The sequence below is a fragment of the Lutra lutra genome, chromosome 1 (assembly GCF_902655055.1).
Source record: "Lutra lutra chromosome 1, mLutLut1.2, whole genome shotgun sequence".
Taxonomy (NCBI): Eukaryota; Metazoa; Chordata; class Mammalia; order Carnivora; family Mustelidae; genus Lutra; species Lutra lutra.
The window spans coordinates 131208676-131236474 of NC_062278.1; the positions used below are offsets into that span (position 1 = coordinate 131208676).

A 27799-nucleotide genomic window follows, 5' to 3' on the forward strand; every position below is an offset into this window, starting at 1 on the left:
ACCCCCCATACTTGTGCTCATACTCATGCTCACTTGCTCGCTCACTACCCCTGTCTCTCTCTCTCTCTCTGCGCTCTCTTTCTCAAAGTCTTTAAATCTCTCTCTCTCTCTCTGCACTCTCTCAAAGTCTTTATATATATATGTATATAGTCTTTATATATATGTATATATACGTATAATATGTATACAGGTATGTACATATTATACGTATATATACATATATACATACATACACATATATGTGCGTGTGTGTGTGTGTGTGTGTATACATATACATTTATTTATTTATTTATTTTCCAGATCTGGGGCAAAAAGGTGCCAGTGAGTCTGGAACATTTTGTCAGACCAGATAGCAAGGACTACTAAGAAAGTTGCATCAAAGGACCTCCACTGGCCAAAGACAGGACAATTTAAGTACCACTAGACAGAATAATGGCAGTGGATCCAAGCACATCAAATAATGTTTAAATCATAATATTATAATAACACCAGACAAAGCTAATTGGTCATATTTGAAAGATGCTGGGAAACCATCCTGTTATTTTGAAAGCTGTTAGAGAAAGAGGAAGGATCAAGTATTTATCCTGCCTTTCCTATGTAATCTGTATAAGAGTACCATAATAATGGATAAGACAAAGTTTCCCTTTAAGAGGTGTTCCAACAATGGGCGCCTGGCTGGCTCGGTGGGTTAAAGCCTCTGCCTTCAGCTCAGGTCATGATCCCAGGGTCCTGGGATCGAGCCCCACATCGGGCTCTCTGCTCCATCGGGAGCCTGCTTCCTCCTCTCTCTCTCTCTGCCTGCCTTTCTGCCTACTTGTGATCCCTGTCTGTCAAATAAATAAATAAAATCTTAAAAAAAAAAAAAAAGAGGTGTTCCATGGGGCGCCTGGGTGGCTCAGTGGGTTAAGCCGCTGCCTTCGGCTCAGGTCATGATCTCAGAGTCCTGGGATCGAGCCCCGCATCGGGCTCTCTGCTCAGCAGGGAGCCTGCTTCCTCCTCTCTCTCTCTGCCTACCTCTCTGCCTGCTTGTGATCTCTCTGTCAAATAAATAAATAAAATCTTAAAAAAAAAAAAAAAGAGGTGTTCCAACAAATAAATGAAGAAGGGTGGGGTTATAATTCCTAATGAATGAAAACATCTAGGCCCTGAAAATCAATAATCATATAATAAAGAGGAAAACAGACATCATGTGCCTCCTGATGAAGAACACACGGCCACCTTGAAGTGGCCTTACAAAAATGATAAAACCTCAATCCGATGAAGCCTCTGGATTCAACTACTGATTTATAGGAAGTAGGAGAATAGCATGTTAAACTATAGCACAGAAATGCAATTAGCAAAATTCAGGCCCTGAGATAAATTATGTTATAAATAATACAGTGTCTTCAACAAATATCTATTAAGGGGATAGGGAAAGAGGATGGATCCTATATCTAAAAAGACAAAACAAAACTATAGTGTTTAAGAATGCACTATGTGATAAAACTAAAGAAAGGTAAGGAAGTGATTGCCATAAATATCCAAATAGATTATAATCACCAAGTTTTATATTTCCTTTTTTGCTGTGTTCTGTATTTGAATTAGGCTAAACAATGAAAAGCTTTTTTTAAAAAAACTGAAGTTGCAGAAGATCTAGAAAGTAACAACAGCAAAAGTATGACACCAGGTTCCATGGGGTAAACTAAAGCAGTGCTTGGAGAAAAATTCCATAAAGTGGCTATGTAGCAAATTAATATACAGAAATCATTGACCGTCATACCAGCCAGTTAGGAAAGTTAATGAAAACTAAGTTTACAATGAGAGATAAAATACCTACCAACAGGTTTAACATGAAACTTGCAAGAGCTACAGAAGCTTATAAAATGCTATTAAGGAAACAGTAGCAAAGATATCCATGTTCTTGGAAAGAAGATTATGAAGAAGTTTCTATTGTTTCCTATATTACTATATAAATTTAACATCCCAGTTAAAATGCTGCCCAAATTTTTTAGGGATAGCATTAAGCAAACTAAATTCTTGAATTCATAAGTCAAGTTTAGCAAGCAAGAAAGTCATGAAAATTCTGAAATAGAATAGTTATTTAAATATATTTTGTAAAACCTCACTAAGTAATAGTGTGGATTTTATAAGTTGCAGGAAGTTTAGTGAGTGAACAGAAAGTCTAGAAATGGACCCAAATACAAACAGAAATTTAGGGTATGATAAAAGTGATATTTTTGGGGTGCCCTGGTGGTGGTTAAGTCAGTTAAACATTCTGCCTTCGGCTCAGGTCATGATCTTAGGGTCCTGGAATTGAGCCCCACATCAGGCTACCTGCTCAGTGGGGAGTTGGACTTTCCCTCTCCCCTCTCCCTCACTCTGCTTGTGCTCTCTCTCAAATAAATAAAATCTTTATTAAACAAAAAAGTGATATTCCAAGTCATTAAGAAGAGAGATGGCTTATTCAGTAAATAGGATTCAGTAAAGTTAGAGCCACATCTCATACCAAAATAAGTACCAAATGGATCAGTGAGTTAAATGTGAAAAATGAAACCATGAAAGTGCTAGGAAAAATGTGGGAGATTTAAAGCATCTTAAAAGTGGGGACTAGAGCATAAAACCTAGCAGTTGTTAAAAAAAAAAATTCTGTTTAAATGTTAAGTGGTGGACTTCTCTTTCTGCCCCTATGTTCTCTTTGTTTAATATCTGCCATCTTGAGCAAGTCACTTAATTGTATCTTCTTTTTCTTTTTCTTTGCATTTTTTTAAGTTAACATATAATGTATTATTAGCTCCAGGGGTACAGGTCTGTGAATCGTCAGGCTTACGCAGTTCACAGCACTCACCATAGCACATATCCTCCCCAATGTCCATGACCCAACCACCGTCTCCCTTAATTGTATCTTTTCCCAGGTTGTATCTTTACAATATTTTGTAAAAGGAATGCCTGGATGGCTCAGTGGGTTAAGCATCTGCCTTTGGCTCGGGTCTTAATTCCATGGTCCTGGGATTGAGTCCCAGGTCATAATCCCACGATCCAGGGATCAAGTCCCACATTGGGCTCCCTGCTCGGTAGGGAGCCTGCTTCTCCCTCTGCCTGCTCTGCCTGCTCTGCCTGCCACCCGCCCTTGTACTCACACACATTCTCTCTCTCTGGCAAATAAAATCTTTCCCAAAACCCCCCAATATTTTGTAATATACTAGTACTTCCCAAATATTCATAAGAGATTGTGTCTGAAAATGCTTTGCAAAGACATAGTGGACTGGAAAGATACAGTGTGTTATTTATACCCTTTCTGTGCTCCCTAGCTATTCCATGCCTCCTTTTGGGAAGAAAGACCCAAATGGGTAGGTGATGACTAATTAAGGAGGTAATTTTCCTGGTTAGTTCTTGAAAGTCTAGTTTAATTTTCTTAATGTTTTTATAAAAACTTTTACTGTAGCAATACGTTTTTACCTTAGAGTAGGCATGTAAGAGGGTTTGAAAATATATCAGCTTTTTATCAGCGAGTATTATACATAGAAGTCTAACAACAGTTGTATTAGAAACTTCTTAGCTTGCTCAGTTGTGTTTATGACCATTTGTTTTTATTTAATTTTCAGTGTTCAAGAATTCTTTGTTCGCAAATCCAATGCAAAGAAAGGCATGTTTGCCAGTACACATCTTGTATTGAAAGAACCAGGTGGTTCTAAATATGAAGCTGCCAAGAAGTGGAATTTACCAGCAGTCACCATATCTTGGCTGTTAGAGACTGCTAGAATGGGAAAGAGAGCAGATGAAAGCCATTTTCTGATTGAAAAGTCTGCTAAAGAAGGTTAATACTTTTATCTTGTTCTTTTATATGTATTTTTACAATTTGATGGTCTCTGAAATATGAATGTGTTGAATCTTGTTTTTAGAAAAGTTCATTGATTTCTAGTTTTCACATTGAGTGTTGTGCACTGCTGTTGAGCATTCCTTATTTGGTGGCAAAATAAATGTGTTCATAGCACAGATTTAATTTTTATCTGCTCTCTACTACAGGCAGTGTCTGAAAGCTGGAAGATACAAAACAATCTAGAAGCATTCTGGGGTCTCAGTGTTTGAAGTCCAAATTTGTGGGCTAGGATCCCATTTATTGTTTCTTCTGTGGCTCACATTGACACACCATGTCATTCATGTGCTCTCTCTTCCTCTCATCTTTGGACTTCTGCGTCTTTTCTCTGGCCCACCTCATGGTTGCCTCTTTGTCCTTATCTTTCAGTCCTCCAAGCTTGGATGTTATTTTCCGTTGGAAAGCCTTCCTTAACTCCCAAATACGGCCTTTGTCTTGCCAAATTTCCCTCCATTATCCCCTTTAAACCTTTGATCTCAGTGTTCTAATATCTAGTTTGCTTTCATGTCTCCCTACTCAGTTACAAGCTCTGAAAGGGCAAAGAATACGTGTGTCTTGTGCATTATATATTTCCATTGTCTAGCATTGGACCTGGCATGGCATAGCCATCTAATAAGCGTTTTTGTTAAATACTGAAAAAAGACTGGTGGGAGGACACAGTATAAGATGATGGCATCCCTGGGCAAAATTCAATAGCTTGGGAACAGCTCTCAGAGCCATTATTGCTTACCCAAACAGACTGGAAATTTTAGAACTGAGGCAAAGTGATATTTAAGTCGTATTAAAATTTCACTAAGAACTTTATAAAATCTTCACTGTAGTTGTTAACTCAGAGTACATGTAATTGTTTTTGGTTTTTTCCCTTAACTCTGTCATTCACCAAGATGACACTTATATAATATTTGGCAAATCATGAGGTTTATTAAAAAATATTTCAAGTTAACAATAAAATGAAACAGGAAATCTAATTTCATTAATTGTTTCAGTTGATGTTCTGTGTTTATTTCAACATATATTTTAATGTATCATTTGGTTTGTTTCTTGGAAAGTAGGTATATAACTTTGTGATTTAAAATGTACTTGAGAATTTACATGAAAACTAACAATGAGACATAAAAATAGCACTTCGTGTATGCATCTTCAGAGATAAAGGTGACTTTAGTGGCTCACATTTGTTTCTTCTCGTTTTAAATCTCTAGAACAAAGTGTGGAAACTGAAACAACAAACAGGGTGAATCTAAACTCAGATACTCCAGAGCATCCTGTTGCACACCTGGAAACTCATAGGAAAACAGCCGTCACGCCTTTAGATATGAACCGCTTTCAGAGTAAAGCTTTCCATGCTGTGATCTCACAACACACCAGACAGGTTTCGGCCTCCCCACCAGTGGGACAACCACTTCAGAAAGAGCCCTCCTTACATCTGGATACACCATCAAAATTTCTGTCCAAGGACAAACTCTTCAAGCCTTCCTTTGATGTGAAGGTAGGGATTACAGAATATGGTCCTAGAGTTAACAATTAATAATTTGTAATATATGAAGTTAATAATTAGTTATAATATAACTTATAACTTATAATAATAAGTTAATTGAAGCTCCAAATTCTGCATCACCTCTAGTTTGTGGTAGTAAGTTCTCCAGAGATACTGGCAGATCATATTATCGAGTCCCTCCATATACTTGGGGTTGAGATAACAGCTGGAGGTAAAATGGTGTGAAATCGGGACTGAGTTCAAGTCCTACATCTGTCATGAGCAGTATGACTCTAGACAGATTATTTAACATATCCAAGCATAGACTTTTTCTTTTGTATAAAGAGGATATCACTTGCTCTGAAAACTCACAGATTTATCTGAAGGATCAAATGAAATGGTGTGATGAAATAATTTTATTAACTATGATATAAACCCATTGCTACTTAAGTTTTGATTCTAGCAGTACACTCAGCGCTTGCTCTCCAAGAATGTGTCTCTTACCACCTTATCTTGCGGTCACTTCCCTTGAAAAGATGGGTTAAGTCTGCGTCTTTGTTTGATCTCCTGAGCACTGGAGGATGGCTCCCTTTCTGAGAAATTCATTCCCAGATCAAGATATTATTTGACAATAAATGGTTTCCTCTTATTCCCCCCAAATGATTTTCTTTACTATTCCTTTAGTAGCTGTTGGCCTTTCGAATGGCTATTGAAATCATTGTTTATGATTCTTTTTATCCATGAGTCTTTGCACCGTTATTATACTAGTCATCTATTGGAGTTTTGCTGATAGGGTATTAAGAAGCAAGGTTCTGGGACACCTGGGTGGCTCACTCTGTTAAGTGTTTGACTCTTGATCTCTGCTCAGGTCTTGATCTCAGGGTCTGGAGTTCAAGCCCAGTATTAGGCTCCACCACTTAAAAAAAAAAAAAAAGCAACATTCTAATAATTTTTACTGGTGTGTTAAGAAGTAGGTTTATAGAATTTACAGATTGTTCATCTTCAGAAAATAAATATAAATTGATACTTTGGATAGTTTCACTAAGCAAAACCTGTGCTCGAAAAAGTAACATTTTGTGCTATGATTAACACTGCTCATTATGCCTTAAGAAATAGAGAAAAATCACTGGTTTGAGACCTGAGATCTAGAATCAGGCTTCTCCTTTGCTTGTTGCTGTCTTTGAAAGAGGTCAACCTCTTTGGGCTCCATCATCTCTATCTATAAAATCATAGGGTATGTATATCTAGATGATCTCTAAGGTCTCTTAGCTCACAAACTTTTTTTTTTTTTTAAAGATTTTATTTATTTGACACATCACAAATAGGCAGAGAGGCAGGCAGAGAGACGGGGGGAAGCAGGCTCCCTGCTGAGCAGAGAGCCCGATGCGGGGCTCAATCCCAGGACGCTGGGATCTTGACCTGAGCCGAAGGCAGAGGCTGAACCCACTGAGCCACCCAGGCGCCCCCACAAACTTTTTGAATAGTAGATGAAATGACACTAATAGGCAAGAAAATAAGAATATTCCCTGTCGTTGACACTGTTCTTCTTTAGATACCTTGCAGAAAGCTGATGGTTCTAAATAGTCTCAGTGAAGACACAAAACACATTTAAAAGTTTTATTATTTAGAGTCATAATTCACTTAGGAGTGTTTATTTTTTTTTTCTTTCTTTTGGGGTGGTGGTTTGGGGGCTTTTTTCTTTTTGGTAATACATAAAATGGTACTTCGTCTTACAATCAGTGCTTCTTCAAATTGATGTAATATGGTATATTGAACTTTGTACTCTGAAAACAGAAGGGCCCATGAAATAATCACAAAATTGAACACATTAGACCTCATATTTTAAAAATCTCCTATTTAATTTTTAATTGGCATCAGAGAAGTACAGCAGATGTGCTGCTAAATGATATGTTAAAGTTAACAGCTGGAAGGCTACTGTACATGTTCAGAAAGATCATTGCCAGGTGCCTTAGAGCCTTCCTTATGCCTCTCCTTCATCACTGTTTCCTCCTTCCTCCCGGAGGTAACACTCCTGACTTCTAACACTAACTTTGTTATGCTTGTTTTTTTGACTTTTAAATGTGGAATATAATATATATTCTTTTTTTGTTCAGCCTTTGTTTGAAAGCTATGTCCATGTTCCTTTAACTTTAGTTCATTGATTCCATTGTTGCAGAATATTCCATTAAATGAGTATACCATAATTTACATTTAGATGGCTACTAGATTTTTGCTCTTACAAATCATGTAGACATTATTGTGCATGTCTCTTAGAATATGTGTGCATGCATTTCTTTTTGGTATATACCTAAAAGTGAACTTGCTGGGTCATATTTCAACTTTAGTAGAGACTGACAAATTGTCAAAGTGGTTGTACCAGTTAATAGTCCTACTAGTAATGTGTTGAGCACCCAGTGTTCCCCATCCTTTTCAATAAGGAATTATAAGGTTTGAGGTTGTTATTGTTAATATTGTTTTTACTTTTCACTTGGAAATAATTTCTTTAAAAAGTTGCAAAATAAAAATACTAGGAGGAATACTCATACACCCTTTGTTCAGAAATAGAGTTTTCATTACTTTCCAGATGGAAACACTTTGTTTTGTTTTTATTATTTTATTACATTGTGATCAGAGTGTTGTTTGTAATATTTCTACCTCATAGAACTTACTGATGTTTGTGCCCTGATATATGTCAATTTTTGAGAACATTGCTTGATTTTTTTAGAATATTTTATGAGCAGATATATTCTCCAACATGGATAGTCTTTGCTGTACACAGGCATACACACGAGATCGGACTTCTTGATAACATTGTTTAGATCTTTTATATCCTTTCCTATTTTTTAGTCATTTAACTCACTCATACTAAGTGGTGTTTTTAAGTTTCATAATATGGTGTGTTTCTCTTTCTTGCATCTTGTGTGGTTTTGTTTTTAGATAGATGATTGGTATGTTAACTAGTACATAGATATTACAACTATTAATGTAACTTGGAATGTGTTCTTTTTCTCATGTAATACTTTCTGGCTAGAAGTCTACTTTGGTATCAGGATTTCAATCCATACCATTTTATGATTTTCATTTGCATTATAATCCTGTGTAGTCCTTCATTTTAGCCTTTGGAGATTGCTGCATTTTAAAGGTAGAATTGAGCATAGAATTGAGTTTGGCTTTATGAGCCATTTAAAAAAATCTTTTCCTTTTGGGGTGCCTAGGTGGCTCAGTGGGTAAAGATTAAAACCTCTGCCTTCGGCTCAGGTCATAATCCCAGGTTCCTGGGATGGAGCCCCGCATCAGGCTCTCTGCTCAGCAGGGAGCCTTCTTCCCCCTCCCCCTCTGCCTGCCTCTCTGCCTACTTGTCATCTCTTGTCTGTCAAATAAATAAATAAAATCTTAAAAAAAAAATATTTTCCTTTCAACGAGGTGACTTAAGCCTATTCACATTTAATATGATTTCTATTTGGTCTCAATTCTGTCATATATTATAATTAGTTGACGTTATGTATGTATGTATGTTACATGTTTCTTCAGGTATCATGTCCTCTGTTTTTGTTTTTGTTTTCCTTTTTTTAAGGAAAGGGTTTGTTTTATTCTTTTTTTTTTTTTAAGATTTTATTTATTTATTTGACAGACAGAGATTACAAGTAGGCAGAGAGGCAGGCAGAGAGAGAGGAGGAAGCAGGCTCCCTGCTGAGCAGAGAGCCCGATGTGGGGCTCGATCCCAGGACTCTGAGATCATGACCTGAGCCGAAGGCAGAGGCTTTAACCCACTGAGCCACCCAGGCACCCCTGTTAGTTTTATTCTTAAGGTGCCCTTAAACCCCTATCTTAACCTTATGTCAGTTGTAAATTATATGATTTGACCCCTACTACTGTTGCAGTCAGTAATCTTATTCTGGTTCTCCATTTTCTCTCTTCCACTGTGTTTTTTTTTTTTTTTTTTTTTTTAGAGATCACAAGTAGACAGAGAGGCTGGCAGAGAGAGAGAGAGAGAGAGGGAAGCAGGCTCCCTCCTGAGCAGAGAGCCCAATGCGGGACTCGATTCCAGGACCCTGAGATCATGACCTGAGCTGAAGGCAGCGGCTTAACCCACTGAGCCACCCAGGCGCCCCTCTTCCACTGTTTTTAATTACATTTATCAACTTTGTCAGAAGATAAAATGTTTATATATATATTTTTTAACCCATGGACCTCACCCTTGTTTAGTCTTAACTCTGCAATCAAATATGTGAAATGCTTACTGTCATTAAGGAGGAATGCACTACAGGAGGACGTGCATCCTCTAGAATATTTGGGAAGGACATATGTACAATATTTCCTGAGTTCTGCACATTCAAAACCTTTACCAGGGCCTTGATTATTCAACAGATTGTTTGGATGTATTATTCTTTTTTTTTTTTTTTTTAAGATTTTATTTATTTATTTATTTGACAGAGAGAGAGAGAGAGAGAGAGAGCACAAGCAGGTAGAGAGGCAGGCAGAGGCAGAGAGAGAAGCAGGCTCCCCACTGAGCAAGGAGCCGGATGTGGGGCTTGATCCCAGGACTCTGAGATCATGACCTGAGCCGAAGGCAGCGGCTTAACCCACTGAGCCACCCAGGTGCCCTGGATGTATTATTCTTGGTTTGCATTTTTTTTCTTGAGTTTCCTGAAAATGCTACTCTACTGCTTCCTTTCTTTGTATATGTTTTTTTTTTTAAGTTTTTTTTTTTTTTTAAAGATTTTATTTATTTATTTGTCAGAGAGAGAGAGGGAGAGAGAGCGAGCACAGGCAGACAGAATGGCAGGCAGAGGCAGAGGGAGAAGCAGGCTCCCTGACGAGCAAGGAGCCCGATGTGGGACTCGATCCCAGGACGCTGGGATCATGACCTGAGCCGAAGGCAGCTGCCTAACCAACTGAGCCACCCAGGTGTCCCCCTTTGTATATGTTTTTGAAATTTCTGATGCCAGTCTAACTACATTGTTTTTGTAAGTTATTTTATCTTTTTTGCCAGAAAGCCATGTGGCGTTTTATCTTTAAAATCTAATGATTTTACAAGGGTAAGTCTAGATGATTGATCTCTGTCAGATTTCCTTAGTACATGGCAGGTGTTTAAATGTTTGGAATTTGAATCCTCTAAATTTTTGATCTGAGAGATTAGATGAATGGAGCTGCTGGTCAACTGAGTTGAATGGAGCAGGTTGGGATCAGGGCCTCAGACCGAGAGTTTGTATTTTCGACACATAAAGCCTGTTAGACATCCAAGTACTGTTGTCAGATAGGCAGTTACATGGATAGCTTGAAGTTTGGATTATGATCTGGGCTAGAGAAAGAAATTTGGGGATTTGAGTTTGTAGGTAGTTATTCAAGCATTGTATGAAGTTGCAGTAACTGAAGCAGTATGTTATCACATGAGTACTCATATTGATACACAGGATTACACCCCACAGATAGGAAAATGTATTATATGATAAAGGTGGCATTCAAATCAGGCAGAGGAGTAACCATCTGAGAAAACAGTTGGGATGAAAACTCACCCCTTACACCAGAATAAATTCCAGAGGATTAGATATTTAAATATAAGAAATGAAGGCATAAAGATTATAGGAACAGGCCATGAAAGAGTAAGTTTGTTTTTCAGTAATGCCAGCATTAGGAGGACCTTTCTAACTATAACATATACCTCAAAAGAAATGAGAGTCATATGAATCTGACAGCATTAAAAAATTCGCCACATTCAACTGCAGATTTTATAAATGTGCAATAAAAGTATTTAGAATTCTCCATGGCGGGGCGCCTGGGTGGCTCAGTGGGTTAAGCCGCTGCCTTCAGCTCAGGTCATGATCTCAGGGTCCTGGGATCGAGCCCCGCATCGGGCTCTCTGCTCAGCAGGGAGCCTGCTTCTCTCTCTCTCTCTCTCTCTCTCTCTCTCTCTCTCTCTCTCTGCCTGCCTCTCTGTCTACTTGTGATCTCTCTCTGTCAAATAAATAAATAAAATCTTTAAAAAAAAAAAATTCTCCATGGCAAAAATTTGACAACAAATTGAGAACAAACGTGCATATATCTCAATGTATATGTATGCATATAAACTCTTAGAAATATATTCAGGCAAGTGAATAAAAAAAGAAAAAGCAGGGCCCCTGACTCTCGATGTCAGCTCAGGTCATTATCTCAGGAACATGGCATCAAGCCCTATGTCTGGCTCTCCCTCTGCCCCTCCCCCAGCTGTCTCACTCCCTCTAAATAAATAAATAAAATCTTTTTTTTTTTTTTTAAGACAAAGTAATGGAGAAAATGGGCAAAGTTAGGAAGAGATAGCTGTCACCAAAAAATTAAATGGAAATATTATACATTCATAAAGATGTTTAATCTCATTTAGTATAAAAGGGTGGAAAATTAGAGCAAACAGTTAAATTTTTTTAACCTATCAGATGGGCCAAAAAGAAAAATCTGATTACCCACTGGTGCTGTCAAACATGTTGGGAAACATTCTAATGCTTTGCTCATGAGAATGTCAGCATTGTTACATAAATTTTGCTTAAATGTTTCCTTTTGCAAAATGATGTGTGTACAAGGTTGTTCATTGCATCATCATACTGGCAAAAGATTATTAATCTAAATATTCATCAGTTTAATAGTGGTAAATCCAGTCAGCTGTGTGCATGGAATACTATATAGATGGAAAAGAGAATGAGCAGAGCAGCCTGAATAACACTGGCCCCTTCTCATGAGGGAACTGTGGGTGACATGGGAACAGGAATATATTTTGTCCTTTTGAGGATTTTTCACAATTCTCAGCTCAGTCGATTTATTAACCTTACAGTTCAGATCTTGCTTATATCCATCCTTGCTTGTTTCCTTCCGTGTTTATTGTTTGTTCATTTTGCTTTTTGGTGTCCTTAATTTTATCTGCACCTCCCGCTCTGAGATTCAGCCAAATGTGATGAGCACAGCTTAAAATGTGAGCATGTTGTGAGTCTCTTCGAAACTATTTGCTGGACAGTATGAAATTTTTTTTTTATTATGTTCAGATGCAGTCAATACTTCATTCTTTTTGTTTGAAAGAAAACTGGAGGAGGCTAAAGCTATAATCCAGTTAATTTTGAGGTTTATCTCTTCTCTCTTTACCTCTCCCTTCCTCTTTCCTTGTACCATTTACCTTCCTTTTTCCTTCTGTCCCATCTTCTTCCCTCCTGTCCTTTTCTCCTCTTCCTCCTACATTCTTTCTCCCCTTTTCTTTCTCCCCTGACATACATGTAGGATGCACTTGCAGCCTTGGAAACTCCAGGAGGTCCTAGCCAGCAGAAAAGGAAACTGAGTACGCCACTTTCAGAAGTCATTGTCAGAAACTTGAAACTTGCTTTGGCAAATAGCTCTCGAAATGCTGTTGCTTTGTCTGCCAGCCCTCAGCTGAAGGATGCCCAATCGAAGAAGGTAGAATTAGATCTCTTATTAAAAGCAAATTATAGATAAAATATTTCAAACAATAATAGTTGACCTTATGTCTTTTCTTTTCCATGGACAGGAAGAAGCCCCCAAACCACTTCACAAGGTAGTGGTATGTGTGAGTAAGAAACTCAGTAAGAAACAGGGTGAACTGAATGGGATTGCAGCCTCTCTAGGAGCAGATTACAGGTAGGTGACACATCTTTCTGTTTTGGTACTGATATTGTCTAAACATATAGGAAAACCTAAACCTATTGTATGCATCCACAAAGGAACATTTACTTTGCCTTTTAACATGCCATATTGTCTGCTGTATCTCCAGTTGATGTGTCATTTACTTCAGCCTTGAAAAATACCCTTTCCCGTTATCAGTTCACATTGATACATGTATTTTTTAGGGTATGTGCAACCCATATGTGAGAACCTATTTTGTGCCACTCACTATTCTAGAAACTTGGGTTCCATGAATTATGAGTACAATCTAGAAGAATCCTTGCCTAATGTATTTAATAAAAGATTCATAGGACATTGACTTATATGAGATGTGAGATTAAGCATATTTGTACCTTAGTGTGTTTCAGGGTAGAGCTCTTCTGTGAGCAGTACTGTAGCCATCCAGGCATTCAGTGGTCTTTTTGTAGACTGGTTTAATTTCTATTTATTTTCACTACTTTTGGAGACAGAGATTATCATATCTGCCCTCCACCTGACAGCCAAGCTAGAGACAGACTTCCAGTATAGATGGCATGTGTGCCAGGGATTGAGAGAGCCTTACCTGTGCCGGCCAATCCTGAGTCCCTCGTATTCCACTGTCTGCAGTGCTAGCTTTCTTGATCACTTCTATTCAGCCATTTATAGATAACATAATGATTGGTCCTACAAGTAATAGTTTGAGAAATACATTTGAGTCTATCTTCCCCTTTAGTTAAGTGTTATTTTGGTTAGCTTGCTATTTGATAAATTAGATCAGGAGAATAAAAATAAAATGTGTCTGAGATAGTTAAAAGCATCTTAATGTGTTTAGTATATCTGTTGTAGAAAAGAAGAACTTTCTTACCTGTTTTATATTACCTGCTTTGTGTATTATTATATAATATCTACTATATGATTATATATTATCATATTACCTTTTATCAGTTGCTGAGCTCTTAGTATGAGCCAAGCTTTATCTATCTCATTTCTTTCTCAAGAGTCTTGTGAGGGTATGTGTATTTGTCAAAATTGAATGCTTTATTGTATAATCACTTGGCATCTGTACTTGATATAAGACATGAAAGGAACCTGTAGAACTTGAATTTTATTAAGACTTAAAATGCTCAGGGGGGAACCTGCTTCCTCCTCTCTCTCTCTGCCTGCCTCTCTGCCTACATGTGATCTCTGTCAAATAAATAAAAATCTTAAATTTAAAAAAAAAAAATGCTAGTCCTCTCAGTGTGAAAATAGAATCTGTTACTGAAATTGGTAAGTAATTCAGATTTAACTGATTAAAAAGTTTGCTTAAATCCATTCCTTGGGACACCTGAGTAGTGCAGTCAGTTCAGTGTCCATCTCTTGGTTTTGGCTCAGATTGTGATTTCAGGGTCATGAGATTGAGCCCTACATCAGGCTCTGCACTCAGCAAGGAATCTATTTAAGACTTTGTCTCCCTCTCCCTCTGTCCCTCCACCCCTACCCCCAACTCGTGCACATGCTTACTCACTCTCTAAATAAATTAATCTTAAAAAAAAAAATCTATTCCTGAAAGGGATTTCTCAGACTTTTCTCAGGGTGTTAGATGAGAGAGAACACTTTAATACGTAGAGGTTACAGTATTTATATGTTTATAGAGTAATGTGTTCTCAAATGAAAACTGTCCTACTTTTTCCCATCCATAAGCTAGAACCTGAACATCATGAAGAGATTATCTGACACACCTCCGGCTTCCTACTGTTAAACACCTAGGCCAGAGCTCCTCAGCATGTCATAGCATTACCTCTTCTAAAAGGATTTCACAAATATGACAACTTTTTTTTTTTTTTTTTAAAGTAAAGGACCACACCCAATGTGGAGCCCAATGCAGGCTTGAACTCATGACCCTGAGATCAAGAGCTGGACACATAACCAACTGAGCCCCCCATAACTTAACCACTTTCATAATTTTAATAAAAGAAAGTCATCAGAAGGCACAGACCCATAAAATATATGTTTAGTATGTAAATACCTGTGGCTGATGACACTGGAAGAAAACAGTATTCATATGCTTACATACATATGTAAACTCACTTAAAATGCTACAGCCCCAAGGCTAAAACAGATACAGAGACTCAGATACCATGAGCAGCATTTCCTTTGGTAACAGGAACAAGATTTGTTCACAATTTGGCAAAGTTACAAATTAAGCAAAGTATAGTCTTCCATTAGTTGCTCAGTAGTTAGATGTCCTATATATTAGTGTATATTTAAACTGGAAAAAAACAAAACAAAACAAAACTTACTTGTGTTTTTTTAAGCAAAATAGGCCTCAGGCTTATCTAATTGTAAACAAACTTTTTTTTAACCTCTGAATTTGTGTCAGGACATTAGAAAATCATGCAAGATAGGGGATAATTATATTTATAACTGTTCCTCAGAATTTCTAGCATCCCTTGAACTTATTAAATGCTATTAGCGCCCCTCATCATATAAACCACATTATTGTAACAACAAAATCACTCCCACATATTTACAAAATAGCTTATAAAGTAACAATTTTGCTGAAAGCACTGATCTAGACCAGAGGGTCAGCCATCTGTTTTTGTGAGGTTTTTTTGGGAATACAGCCATGCCTATTAGTTTACATATTATCTGTGACTGCTTTAATACAAGGCAAGAGTTGAGTAGTTGTAACTTTTTACAGTTGCAACTGTCACAGCTTTTTGCCCTGCAAAGCCTAAAATATTTATCATTTGGTCTTGTGAGAAAAAATTTGCTAATTCCTGATCTAAACCATCTATGCCCATTGACAGTCTATCATTAAAGGATCTCTAAGGACTGAAACTCATAGTTTCCATATCATCACAGTGAGGCATGAAGCAAGATGAATCGGGCAGATATGTTCCTCTATTTTTCTAATTTATAATTTATTTAAGTTTGTATTGTTTTCCCTAACATCAGAAGTGGAAACAACTATTAGACTAACAACTAAATCAGGCAAGATGTTCTTTACTCTTATTTTTAAGGAAACACAGACAATAGAGTAGGAACTAGAGATGTTTATAATTTAGAAGGAAATATGCCTTCTAAATTTGTTTAACTTGGCTATTTAAAAAGTTCAGAGAGGGGTGCCTGGGTGGCTCAGTGGGTTAAGCCGCTGCCTTCGGCTCAGGTCATGATCTCAGAGTCCTGGGATCGAGTCCCGCATCGGGCTCTCTGCTCAGCAGGGAGCCTGCTTCTCTCTCTCTCTCTCTGCCTGCCTCTCCATCTACTTGTGATCTCTCTCTGTCAAATAAATAAATAAAATCTTTAAAAATAAATAAATAAAATAAAAAGTTCAGAGATATTTCTTAGTTAGTAAATGGAAAGTGTGTTAAGTGTCCATGATGAGAAACCTCTTTTTTGGCGATTATATTCAGAAATATAATTTTTACTTTCTCTTTGGTTTTTACTTGATTTTAAGAAGTATAGTATGTATTTTACAATTCTTAGATTATTTTCCTAGGTCAGAAAACTATTACATGGGAAGAATCAGGAGATTGTAGGATAATGTAATCCTTAAGAGTATGGGTTGTTTTTTTTTTTTTTTTTTTTTTTAAAGAATTTTTTATTCATTTATTTGACAGAGAGAGATCACAAGCAGGCAGAGAGAGAGGAGGAAGCAGGCTCCCTGCTGAGCAGAGAGCCCGATGCGGGGCTCGATCCCAGGACTCTGAGATCATGACCTGAGCCGAAGGCAGCGGCTTAACCCACTGAGCCACCCAGGCGCCCCAAGAGTATGGGTTTTGAAGTCAAAACTGGCTCTGTCACTTACTGAATATTCTTAAACATGTTACTTAACCTTCAGTGTCCTTAACTGTAAAGTGGATATAATAATATTAATGTGTTGGGATTGTTGAGAGGAATGGCTGAAATGTTATATAAAGAACATAGTTTATGGGCACCTGGGTGGCTCAGTTGGTTCATCGATTGCCTTCGGCTCCAGTCACGATCCCAGAGTCCCAGGATTAAGTCCCACATCAGGCTCCTGGCTCCATGGGGAGTTTTCTTCTCCCTCTGACCTTCTCTCGTCTCATGCTCTCTCTCACTTTCTCTCTCTCTCTCTCTCAAATTAATTATTTTTTTTAAAAAAGAACATAGTTTATTGTGGTGCATACAGCAGATGTAGAATGACTAGTAATTGCCAATACCTGGAGGAGAGATTGGATGCTTAGCCTATTTTATTGATTTGAAAATACCTTTATTGTTACTCTAAGGTGATACTCATTGTGGGGAAAAAAAAAAAAGGAAAGAAAGAAAATTTAAACAATTCAAAAAAGTATAAAGAGGGGCACCTGGGTGGCTCAGTGGGTTAAAGCCTCTGCTTTCAGCTCAGGTCATGATCTCAGGGTCCTGGGATCGAGCCCCCCATCGGGCTCTCTGCTCAGCAGGGAGCCTGCTTCCTCCTCTCTCTCTGCCTGCCTCTCTGCCTGCTTGTGATCTCTGTCTGTCAAATAAATAAATAAAATCTTTAAAAAAAAAAAAGTATAAAGAAACAAGTAATATTTTGAAAGACTGCCCTCCAGATCTTTTTCTGAACTTACATACTTAGAGATATGTATGTAACATTTGACACACACACACACACACAAAAATGGAGCCTGTCATTTAACGTCCATGTTTACTCTAGATTGTGAAAGTTTTGTGAAGGTGAATATATTCTATTCGTAGAGAGTAATGATCATCTTAAACTCAGATATTTCTCTTAGTTATTTGTTTTTTAAAATTTGGTTGTTTCAGATGGAGTTTTGATGAAACAGTGACTCATTTCATTTATCAAGGCCGACCAAATGACACTAACCGAGAGTATAAATCTGTAAAAGAAAGAGGAGTACACATTGTTTCAGAGCACTGGCTTTTAGAAGTAAGCAAGACTTTTTTTCCTTCCCTCTCTATTAAATGAGGATGTATACAAACATTGTTTTGAAGACACAAACCAGTTTCCATGTATGTAAACAAGTTTGATAACCTTAGTTAACAGTGCATACTTCATTTCTTTGGCATTAAAAACTTAAGATCAGTCCCTAAATACTTAACAACTCTTTAATGGGTACTCTTTCTGATTTCTCTGGTTCTTTTCACTAACTAAAAATTATGTGAAAGATAACGTTACCGTAATTTAAGGAGAATTAATTTAGTATGCCAACGCAGTTTAGAACTATTTCTTTGCTTTCTGAATATTTCTAGAAGTATGAATGATTCCTTGGCAAAAGCAAGGAATGAATTAGATCTTATTCTTCAGTGTACATGACATTAAAATTAGAGCAATTTCGTCATTTGTATGATGGTATATTTCAGTATCACCTACTTTTCAAAACTTTAATTATGCAAACTTTTGCCACCTTAGGATGTAATGTATTGGTTGTCCTTATTCTACTTCATGTAATTTATTTACTAAGATGTTTTTCAGTCCTGTTTAAAGCATGCCATTGTATTGCAGTGTGCGCAAGAGTATAAACACCTTCCTGAATCTCTTTATCCACATACTTACAATCCCAAAATGAGCTTGGATATCAGTACAGTGCAAGATGGCAGACTCTCTAATAGTCGACTACTCTCAGTGGATTCAGCAACAAAGGATGATGAGGTAGATAATATGGATGACACATTTACCCCCTCCTTAAGCTGAATGTCTAATCATATGGTGCTTTGAAATTTTATGCAGTGACTTGGTTTAAGACATTTTAACTTTTCTCCTTAAATAGCCAGATCATTTGCCTGTAGAAGAAAACGATATAGACAGTGTGGCCACCAGTAACAAAGAATCAGCAATATCAAATGGCGGTGGAAGGAGTGACTCTAAAGGAGGTAAAATATTTTAAATTACAAAAAAAATTTATTTACAAATATATTATCTTTCATACAGAATGCTTCCATTGCATTGAAAAACAGTTTTCTGTGTCGCTATAAAACATATGTTTGAGGACTGAATTAAAGTTCCATGCCAATCATGAAGTAATAATATACAAAGCTTTAGTGATTTTTAAGTGTCAAACTTGTGAAATCTGTGGAACTAGGTATTTTACGGAGGTAGTGTGATAGCCCTATTTTGTTAAAGGTAGGTGGGATTGGTGGTTTTGTAAAGATTTCTTCTTCAGTTCAGTTCTTTTCAATAACTTCCAAAAAGCTTTGGTATATTATATATATGACATGGTTTAAAGCTATGGAAGGATGCATGAAGAGTTTCTCCCACCCTTCCAATGTTTTTAGTTTCTTAGGTTTTTGAGTTATCAGAGTTGTTTTATGCATACATAATCATAAGTACATATGTTCTCCCCTTCTGCACTTTAAAAAAAGAATGTATAAAGGGTAGACATACGATATATGCTGTTTTACCCTTTGATCCTTATCTTTTTTGCTTAATAGTTTAACTTGCAGAGTGTTTGATTTGGGTACATGAGCTTCTTTGGTCTTTTTCTTTTTTCTTTCCTCTTTTCCAACTGTCTAGTATTCACTGGATTGACTGAGAAGAAGAGGCTATAAAGCAACCAAAACTGACTATTTGAAGTTTTTAGGATTGCAGTCCAGGTGATATAGCCCATTGAAACTCCTCTAATTGCAAGCGGGGAGTACAGGCTTATATAGGCAAAAACCAGATGGCTATATAACTTGTTTTGAAAGAAATATGATTGGTGCTGTCAAAATTGTTTATTTATTTTTAAGATTTTACTTATTTGAGAGAGAGAGTAAGCAAGAGAGAGAGAGCACAAGCCTGGTGGGGGCAGAGGGAGAGAGAGGAGCAGGCTCCCCACTGAGCAGGGAGCCCAGTGTGGGATTCGATCCCAGCATCCTAGGATCATGACCTCAGCGGAAGGCAGACACTTAACTGACTGAGCCACACAGTTGCCCCTGGTGGTGTCAGAGTTTAAACTGACTAATACAAGATTATCATTTGGCTAACAGGTATTGACATCTCTCCTTCAGTTCAAAATAGAAGGATATTTCTAGGAGGTGTTGGAGTTTGCAGTTGACAAATCACAGTTGACAGAAGTTAACAATTCATGGTGTTCTAGGAATTGAAACAGGAGACTGTGCGCAGGCCCTACTTCCTTAGCGTCCTTTGACTCTGTTTTAAGTGACTCTCTTAGCAGTGCTTCATTTTTAATCTTCTTTCACAACTGTGTGAATGGCCATTTAGCCTGTCCCTTTTGTGGGCAGCCAGTTTATTTCTGATTTCTTGCTATTACAAAGAGTGCTCCAATGAATAACTTTGTATCTATAGATGTCCTATTTTTAATTGATTAATATTTTCTATTTTCCTTACTCATCTTATCCTACTAGAGCTTTCCTTATGACTTATCTAGTTAGTTCCACTCAGTTCATTCCAAAAATATTTAATTTAGTGCCTATTTCTATATTTAATCTACAAGGAAACCAAAGGTAAATATACTGTGGTCTGCTTTCAAGGACCACAGGGGAAAAATCACATATGTTCATTCCTGTAGTGTACCTCAGAGTGCGGTACATAACACAGGAGAGGGTCACAAGCAGGCAGGGAGCTCTACAAAAGGGATAATCACCTGGTCTTAGCGGTGTGTCTTAGTAGAGCTTCTTGATTTTTTTTCGTACGCAGTCATCCTGGTAAGGACTGCCTTTGTGTTCTGCAGTATTCTGCTGTATTCTGCAGTATTCCTAGTCTTAGTGCATTACTATAATGTGTAGTTAAGTATTCAATAAATGTCAATAAATTTGTGTTCAGCCAGATCTAGACAAAACAGTTAATGTGTATGAGATGTGATAAAAAAGAAACTTAAAACAAGAGAGAAAAACTTAATTGTTTACGTGTTTTCAAGCTCTGACACAGACCTTGGAAATGAGAGAGAACTTTCAAAAGCAGCTGCAGGAGATAATGTCTGCAACATCAATAGTGAAACCCCAAGGGCAGAGGGCTTCTCTTTCAAGAAGTGGTTGTAACAGTGCTTCTTCAACCCCTGATAGCACTCGCTCTGCCCGCAGTGGGCGAAGTAGAGTCCTGGAAGCACTGAGGTATGTACCTGTCACTGATGGTGGAAAGGAGTGACTCTGACTTGAGAGAAAGGTAGTTCATTAGGTTCCTACTGCCTCAGTTCCATGAGTTAAGCCTAATTTTGCACCTTTCGGCTGGGGAGAGGAGAGGGGGATTGTGATCTGTAAAGCCAAAGATTAGACTGTCAGGATCAGGAAAAGTGTTATACACTGGGCTTTGTTTAGCGCAAACTAAATATATTATGTATTGGTTGTGTGGCTTTTTACTGGCTCACTTTTCCTTCCTCCCTGGCTTTTTCTCCTTCCCTCCCTTGTTCCAAGCAGTTCTAGAATTCTTACTTTGGGATAGGAAGCAGACAAGGGTTTGTTCCATACCAAGCAACTGCTTTCACGTTGTGGTATGATTAATATTTTTTATTACCTCCCCTGAGAAATTATTTTAAGATCCAGTTTGCCTCATTTGAAATGGATTCAATCAGTAATTCTCTCTGTTCTGTCATGTTAATGTTAAATAATATTAGTTCTAAATTAAAGTTATTTCTTACTAGAACTACATGTGTTTTGTATTCTCTACGAATTTATCTTCTAGGGAAGGTGATTACAGATCACAGTGTGATATGACTGAAGTTCAGTAGTGTAACTACATCTTTTTCCTGATAATAAGAATCTCCAATTGTATTGATGAATGTTAGGTGACTTGTATATTGAACTGATTAATAGAGCTATGCATCATGAGGCCAATTCTATGTCTGGATGCTGAGTGAAAGTGGCTTTTTATTTACTATGCTTCAGATCATGTGTTGTCATTACAGAGACCCTAAATCTTGTGCCAAGTCAGAGTAGACAAACTCAGAATAAAAGGCTATCTTCCTTGTATCTGAAGCAAATGAACCGTGGGGGTACCATCAGCTTTGGTAAATTAAATTTGCTAAGATTCCACTTGCATGTGTATACATAGAAGGAAAATAGTTGGAATTATATTTACTCTAGTGAAGTTGCTAAGATTATGATATAAAACACACTTCACTCTAGTTCAGTATATGGCTGCTCTATCTTAGACTCAAGGAGGTTTGGTTACCAAGAGCCAAAGGGACCTTCTTTTAAGGCAGCTTTTATAGTACTAATTATAATTTTTATTATTTCAAGTGATAAAAATACAACATCTCGTAAGCAAAGTAACCAGTTTTCTGAACATTACCATGTTTCCTTTCCCTAAGTCTGTATAATTAGAAGAAATTCCATTTTTAAATACAGCAATCATTTTAGAATTTTAAAACAATTTCTTGACAGTAAACTTTCCCCTTTGAAGTTTTAAATAAATGGAAATTTAGTCAAAAATGGTGTTTCCTTTTCTAACTAAAATATTTTGTCAGTTTCTGGAAGAAATATTTTAAAAAGAAAAAATGTCCCAAAGTGCATCTACTCAATATTTTGAGGTAGCTTACTCTTTGCTAGATGGCGGGCATATAAAGGTGAGCCTCGAATTTGCCATCTAACTTACGGAATTTATGAGTATAGATTTTGTTGTAGTTAACTGTTTATTAAAATTGTCGCTTTTATTCCTTAGGCAGTCACGTCAAACAGTACCTGATGTCAACACAGAGCCCTCCCAGAATGAGCAGATCATTTGGGATGACCCGACAGCCAGGGAGGAGAGAGCAAGACTTGCCAGCAGTCTTCAGTGGCCTAGTTGTCCTACACAGTATTCAGAGCTTCAGGTTGACATTAAAAAATTGGAGGACTCTCCTTCCCAGGAGGCTTTACGTGACTCAGAAATTGCTGAACAGGGTAATGAGAAGAAATCTATTCATTTGTTTGTATTAAGTACATGTTAACTTCTTAAAAATAGATAAGCATATCGCAGTTCTCTGAATTACACATGCAAACAAAAAAACTTGCTAGATATTTCTGATTTCGGTTTAAATGTAAGAGAAAAATTACTATGAATTGAGGTAATTTGTTAGTAAAATTGAAAAATATATTTTGATTCTGAAATTTGGAAATTGAGGATTGGGCAGTTTTTTCCATAGTTTTCCCTATTGTTCTTCCTCTCATTCTCATCCTTTATTTGTATCATTAATGTTTGTTTTCTTCCCAGTCATCTTATTTTCATCTAAGTCTTCTAAATTCCACCCAGCAGGTACCTACATTTGTTCTTTGGATTTGTATGTGTTCCCAGTTTTTTTTCCCCTCAGGCTTTACCTTGAAGACAAATTGATTCCTGTCTTTCATCTTTGGTCATCTTTTTTCCCCCATTTTCTCATATCACATGATTATGTCTCTTTACTAGGTAGATTTTCTCCAAGTATAACATGGCTTTCATTTTACAAATTTGGGTTACATTGTTCTGATGAAAGCCGGGTAGTTAAAAGGTTGGGAGGGGCACCTGGGTGGTTCAGTGGGGTAAGTCTCTGCCTTCTGCTCAGATCATGATCTCAGGGTCCTGGGATCAAGCCCCGCATCAGGCTCTCTGCTCGGCAGGGAGTTGGCTTCCCCCTCTTTCTCTCTGCCTGCCTCTCTTTCTACTTGTGATCTCTCTCTCTCTCTGTCAAATAAATAAATAAAATTTTAAAAAATAAATAAAGGGTTGGGAGGAGCCCACAGATAACACCATTTGCCTTTTTAAAAAACTAATTAATTGCATTTATTTATAAGCTCTAGAAATAGGCTATTTCTTTTTGCATGTACTTTTTACATTCCAGAATTTGTGTTTAATTTCATCTTGGTTAAGACAGATGAGAATATTTGCCTCAATTTGTTCTTAGTCGTATTTGGATAACATCACACTGCAGCATTTTATTGCCCTCAGCTGTCTGTGATCCTGGAAACATGTGTGTGACTGAAGCTCCAAAACCCCCGATCTCTGAAGAACTGGAAACACCGGTAAAAGACAGCCACCTGATCCCTACACCTCAAGCGCCCAGTATTGCCTTCCCCCTCGCCAACCCACCAGTGGCTCCACACCCTAGAGAGGTTAGTTTATCCTTAGTATGATGAAAATCTTTTTGATATTGCTATTATGCTGCATTAGAAATTTGCTGGTACCACTATTAAGAGTTCACAAATGTTGAAAACTGCATTTCTCTGCATCCTATTATTTCTGTATTTGATAAGTCAAAAAACTAAAAATGTCACTTAAAAGAACCATGTACCTGATTGATAACCTTTTTAATGTTAATTTTTTTCTAAAATAAAACTCATTTCAGATTATAACAATAGAAGAAACACATGAAGATTTAAAAAAACAGTATATATTTCAGCTGTCATCTCTGAATCCTCAAGAGCGTATTGATTATTGTCACCTGATTGAAAAACTAGGTACAAGTATTTTAAGTAAAAAATGTAACCTTCCTTGGAAGTCAGTGTAGTTGATGTCATTTGTAAGATGTACAAATTGAGAAAAAAAAGATGGGTGGAGGGGCGCCTGGGTGGCTCAGTGGGTTAAGCCTCTGCCTTCGGCTCAGGTCATGATCCCAGGGTCCTGGGATCAAGCCCCACATCAGGCTCTCTGCTCTGCGGGGAGCCTGCTTCCTCCTCTCTCTCTCTGCCTGCCTCTCTGCCTACTTGTGATCTCTGTCTGTCAAATAAATAAATAAAAATCTTTGAAAAAAAAATAAAACTTAAAAAAAAAAGATGGGTGGGGCACCTGGCTGGCTCAGGTGGTAGAGCATGTAGTTCTTTATGTTGGGGTCATGAGTTTGAGCCCTATGTTGGGTGTGAAGTCTACTTAAAATAAAAAAATCAAATAAAAGATGGGTAACTTAAAAAAAAAAAAGAGAAGATGGGTAACTTATCCTGGGTGGTATGTATTGACTCAGCATTAGAACTTTGACTTTTTATACTTCTAAATCTAAAGTCACTGGGTCATAGGATTTAAAGATTTAAATTGAAACCAACCATTAAAATGATTTAAGAGTCTCTTTTGCTGCCTTGAGCTTTTGTTCCTTGATGAAATCATTGAAATTACAGACTTAAAATACAACTGCATTTTTGTGAAGCTGAAGGTATGGTAATACCCAGAGAGGAGCTCGTTCTTAGGTAACATTCTTAATTATTATCAGGCTCCATCTGACATCCTGGAAGCAGCATACTAGACAGGTAACCTGGTGTTTGCTCTAAGCAGTACTGTCCAATAGAAAGAGAGCAAAGGCCACTAATTTTAAACTTAGTAGTAGCCACACTTTAAAAAGGAAAAACAAGTGAAATTAATAAAGCATATATTTTATTTAACCTTTACATGAAGTATGTTCAACATGTAATCAATATAAAATATCAGTGACATTTTGCACTTGTAGCACATCTCAGTTTGGTCTGGCTATGCTTCAGGTGTGTGACAGCCATGTGTGGCTAATGGCTGCTGTATTGGACAAAGTAGCTCTGCAGAATTAAGGAACATAGAGGGGGAGAACTCAATCTGACAGCTTCGTATAGAGGAAACATTAAATAATGGTTGTTTTCAATGACGGCCCTGAGTCCTCAAGAAAAGATTAAGTGTTACTTAGTGCTGTCCTGTTAAGAATGTGGAAAACTATGATAGATTTTTTTTTAATATTTCTGTCAAATACAGTCATACAGTTGAGAAGCTGTGTTTCTTGGAAACTAGACTCATGTGGAACACTATTTCCTGGTCCCCCAATCAATTAGAGTTATAAATCAAAATTGTTCAGCTTTACCTAGAGCTTCCAGAACAGAAGAAGCTGCTTCATTTGCCTGTTTCCTATATTTTGTTCCGTTCCTGTAAACTCTGGACAAGAGTAATATCAACTAACAGATAATTGTCTAGAAGAAGATAGAGAAGAGAGGCGGATGAGGACAGATTGTGCTGTAATTGAGTCTTGAGCAGAAAGGTTTTGATACTAGAATGTGCTCCCCCTGCTTGTGCTTGCTCGCTCTCTGTCAAGTAAATAATCTTTTAAAAAATATATTTTATAAAAGTATATATATATATGAAGTAAACCATCAGTCAAGGCTTTTCAGGTTATTTGGTGCATTTTATTTATAAATAATTTTATGCTGAGTTGACATGTTTTTCCTAGGAAGAAGTTAAGAATTCAATTTTTCTCTACTTTAGGTGGTTTAGTAATAGAGAAACAGTGCTTTGATCCCAATTGTACACACATTGTTGTGGGACATCCACTTCGAAACGAGAAGTATTTAGCCTCAGTGGCAGCTGGGAAATGGGTGCTTCATCGCTCCTATCTGGAAGCATGCCGGACTGCTGGACACTTCGTACCGGTGTGTATTCAAGTTAATATGAAGAATCATTTTTCATTAAAAGTAATTGTCCTAATAATTGATTCCAGCATCTACACTGACTGTTCATATAATTGAAATAACCAAATGTGACCAATTAGATGATACCAATTTTATAAGGTTCACATTAACAAAGCAAAAAAAATTCAGAGATCACAGTCCCAGATTCTCAGTTATATCATTTTTTTTTTAATTTTAATCTTTTTTTTTTTTCCTTTCCTCTTGGGAATAACAGAAAATTTCAAGATTACCTCATTGTAAGCTTTTATCTTTACTGCCAGCCCATTAAATATTAAATTGTCCGGGGACACCTGGGTGGCTCAGTCAGTTAAGCATCTCATCTGCCTTCCGGCCCAGGTCATGATCCCAAGTCCTGAATTGGCTGCTTGTTCAACAGGGAGCCTGCTTCTCCCTTAGCCCCTCCCCTCTGCTCCTGTTCTTGCTGGCTCACTCTGTCTCTGACAAATAAATAAAATCTTTTTTAAAAAAATTTTCTTAGGGATGCCTGGGTGGATCAGTCGGTTAAGTCACTGCCTTCGGCTCAGGTCATGATCCCAGAGTCTTGGGATCGAGTCCCACATCGGGCTCCTTGCTCGGCAGGGAGCCTGCTTCTCTCTCTGCCTCTGCCTACCACTCTGCCTGCTTGTACTCCCTCTCTCTCTCTGACAAATAAATAAATAAAATCTTTAAAAAAAAATTTTTTTTGTAAAAGAACATTTTTTTAAAAATATTAAATTGTCTGTAATATTTTGGTCCCTAACTAACCATCATCATAGTAATATCTATCATGTAGTTTTTGAAGTTTTCAATCAAGATCCCTTAGGGATCTGATTTCTATGGATAGGTAATCAAGCTATTAACACATACCTCCACTGAGAACTGTCCTTCTTTTCAGTTCTTCTTACAATAGATGAAGCCCGATAATCTGTATATTACCCATTATTAAGGTGTAGTTATCTGTATTTCTTAGAAATGTATGCAGTATTTTTCTGATTTCTAATTAAATGTCAGAATACTTGACCCTCCCATGAAGCCAAATTAATGTATATTTCCTCCCTCTGCACTCATAAATTGATGCTTATTTAGTGCTCTGTATTTATAACAATTGAATGTATAGCTTTTAACTCTTACGTGATTATGGACTCCTTGAGGACATATTGTAGGACCAGATCCAAGTGTGTTGTACTAATTGTCTAGGAAGAAGACTATGAATGGGGAAGTAGTTCCATACTTGATGTTTTGACTGGAATCAACGTTCAACAACGAAGACTAGCACTTGCAGCAATGAGATGGAGGAAGAAACTCCAGCAAAGACAAGAATCGGGCATTGTTGAGGTATTAACATATATATGGTGATAGGAACGGCATGTAGTGTCATGACTATTACAGATTTTAATTTTAAGAGAATATGCTTATTAACAAAATAAGGATATTCTACTTTTATGCTTTGTCGATATACTTAGTTTGGGCATTCTAAATTGGGCTTACTGTTAATTCCTAATTCTTTTAATCATGATTGAGAAGAAGATATATATAACGTTGATGGCTCTTTTAAGAATATATATGTAAGGGGCGCCTGGGTGGCTCAGTGGGTTAAGCCGCTGCCTTCGGCTCAGGTC

At 37.2% G+C, this 27799-nt stretch overlaps 1 protein-coding gene across 6 annotated transcripts in view; it reads left to right on the plus strand.

The window, feature by feature from the left end:
- The window catches only part of TOPBP1 (DNA topoisomerase II binding protein 1), a 63654-nt gene that overhangs the window by 25252 nt on the left and 10603 nt on the right, over positions 1-27799 (plus strand). For 3 of the 6 annotated variants that reach the window (XM_047736720.1, XM_047736722.1, XM_047736724.1), the window contains 13 exons: positions 3582-3793; positions 5053-5339; positions 12567-12740; positions 12832-12941; positions 17703-17826; positions 18403-18549; positions 18668-18770; positions 20756-20948; positions 22495-22715; positions 23737-23900; positions 24131-24245; positions 25999-26162; positions 27378-27515. In XM_047736720.1, the coding sequence (XP_047592676.1) occupies positions 3582-3793; positions 5053-5339; positions 12567-12740; positions 12832-12941; positions 17703-17826; positions 18403-18549; positions 18668-18770; positions 20756-20948; positions 22495-22715; positions 23737-23900; positions 24131-24245; positions 25999-26162; positions 27378-27515 (2152 nt within the window). Of the gene's footprint in view, positions 1-3581; positions 3794-5052; positions 5340-12566; positions 12741-12831; positions 12942-17702; positions 17827-18402; positions 18550-18667; positions 18771-20755; positions 20949-22494; positions 22716-23736; positions 23901-24130; positions 24340-24560; positions 24846-25998; positions 26163-27377; positions 27516-27799 lie in introns of those variants that run through there. The other 3 variants (XM_047736721.1, XM_047736723.1, XM_047736725.1) reach the window with 2 other exon arrangements.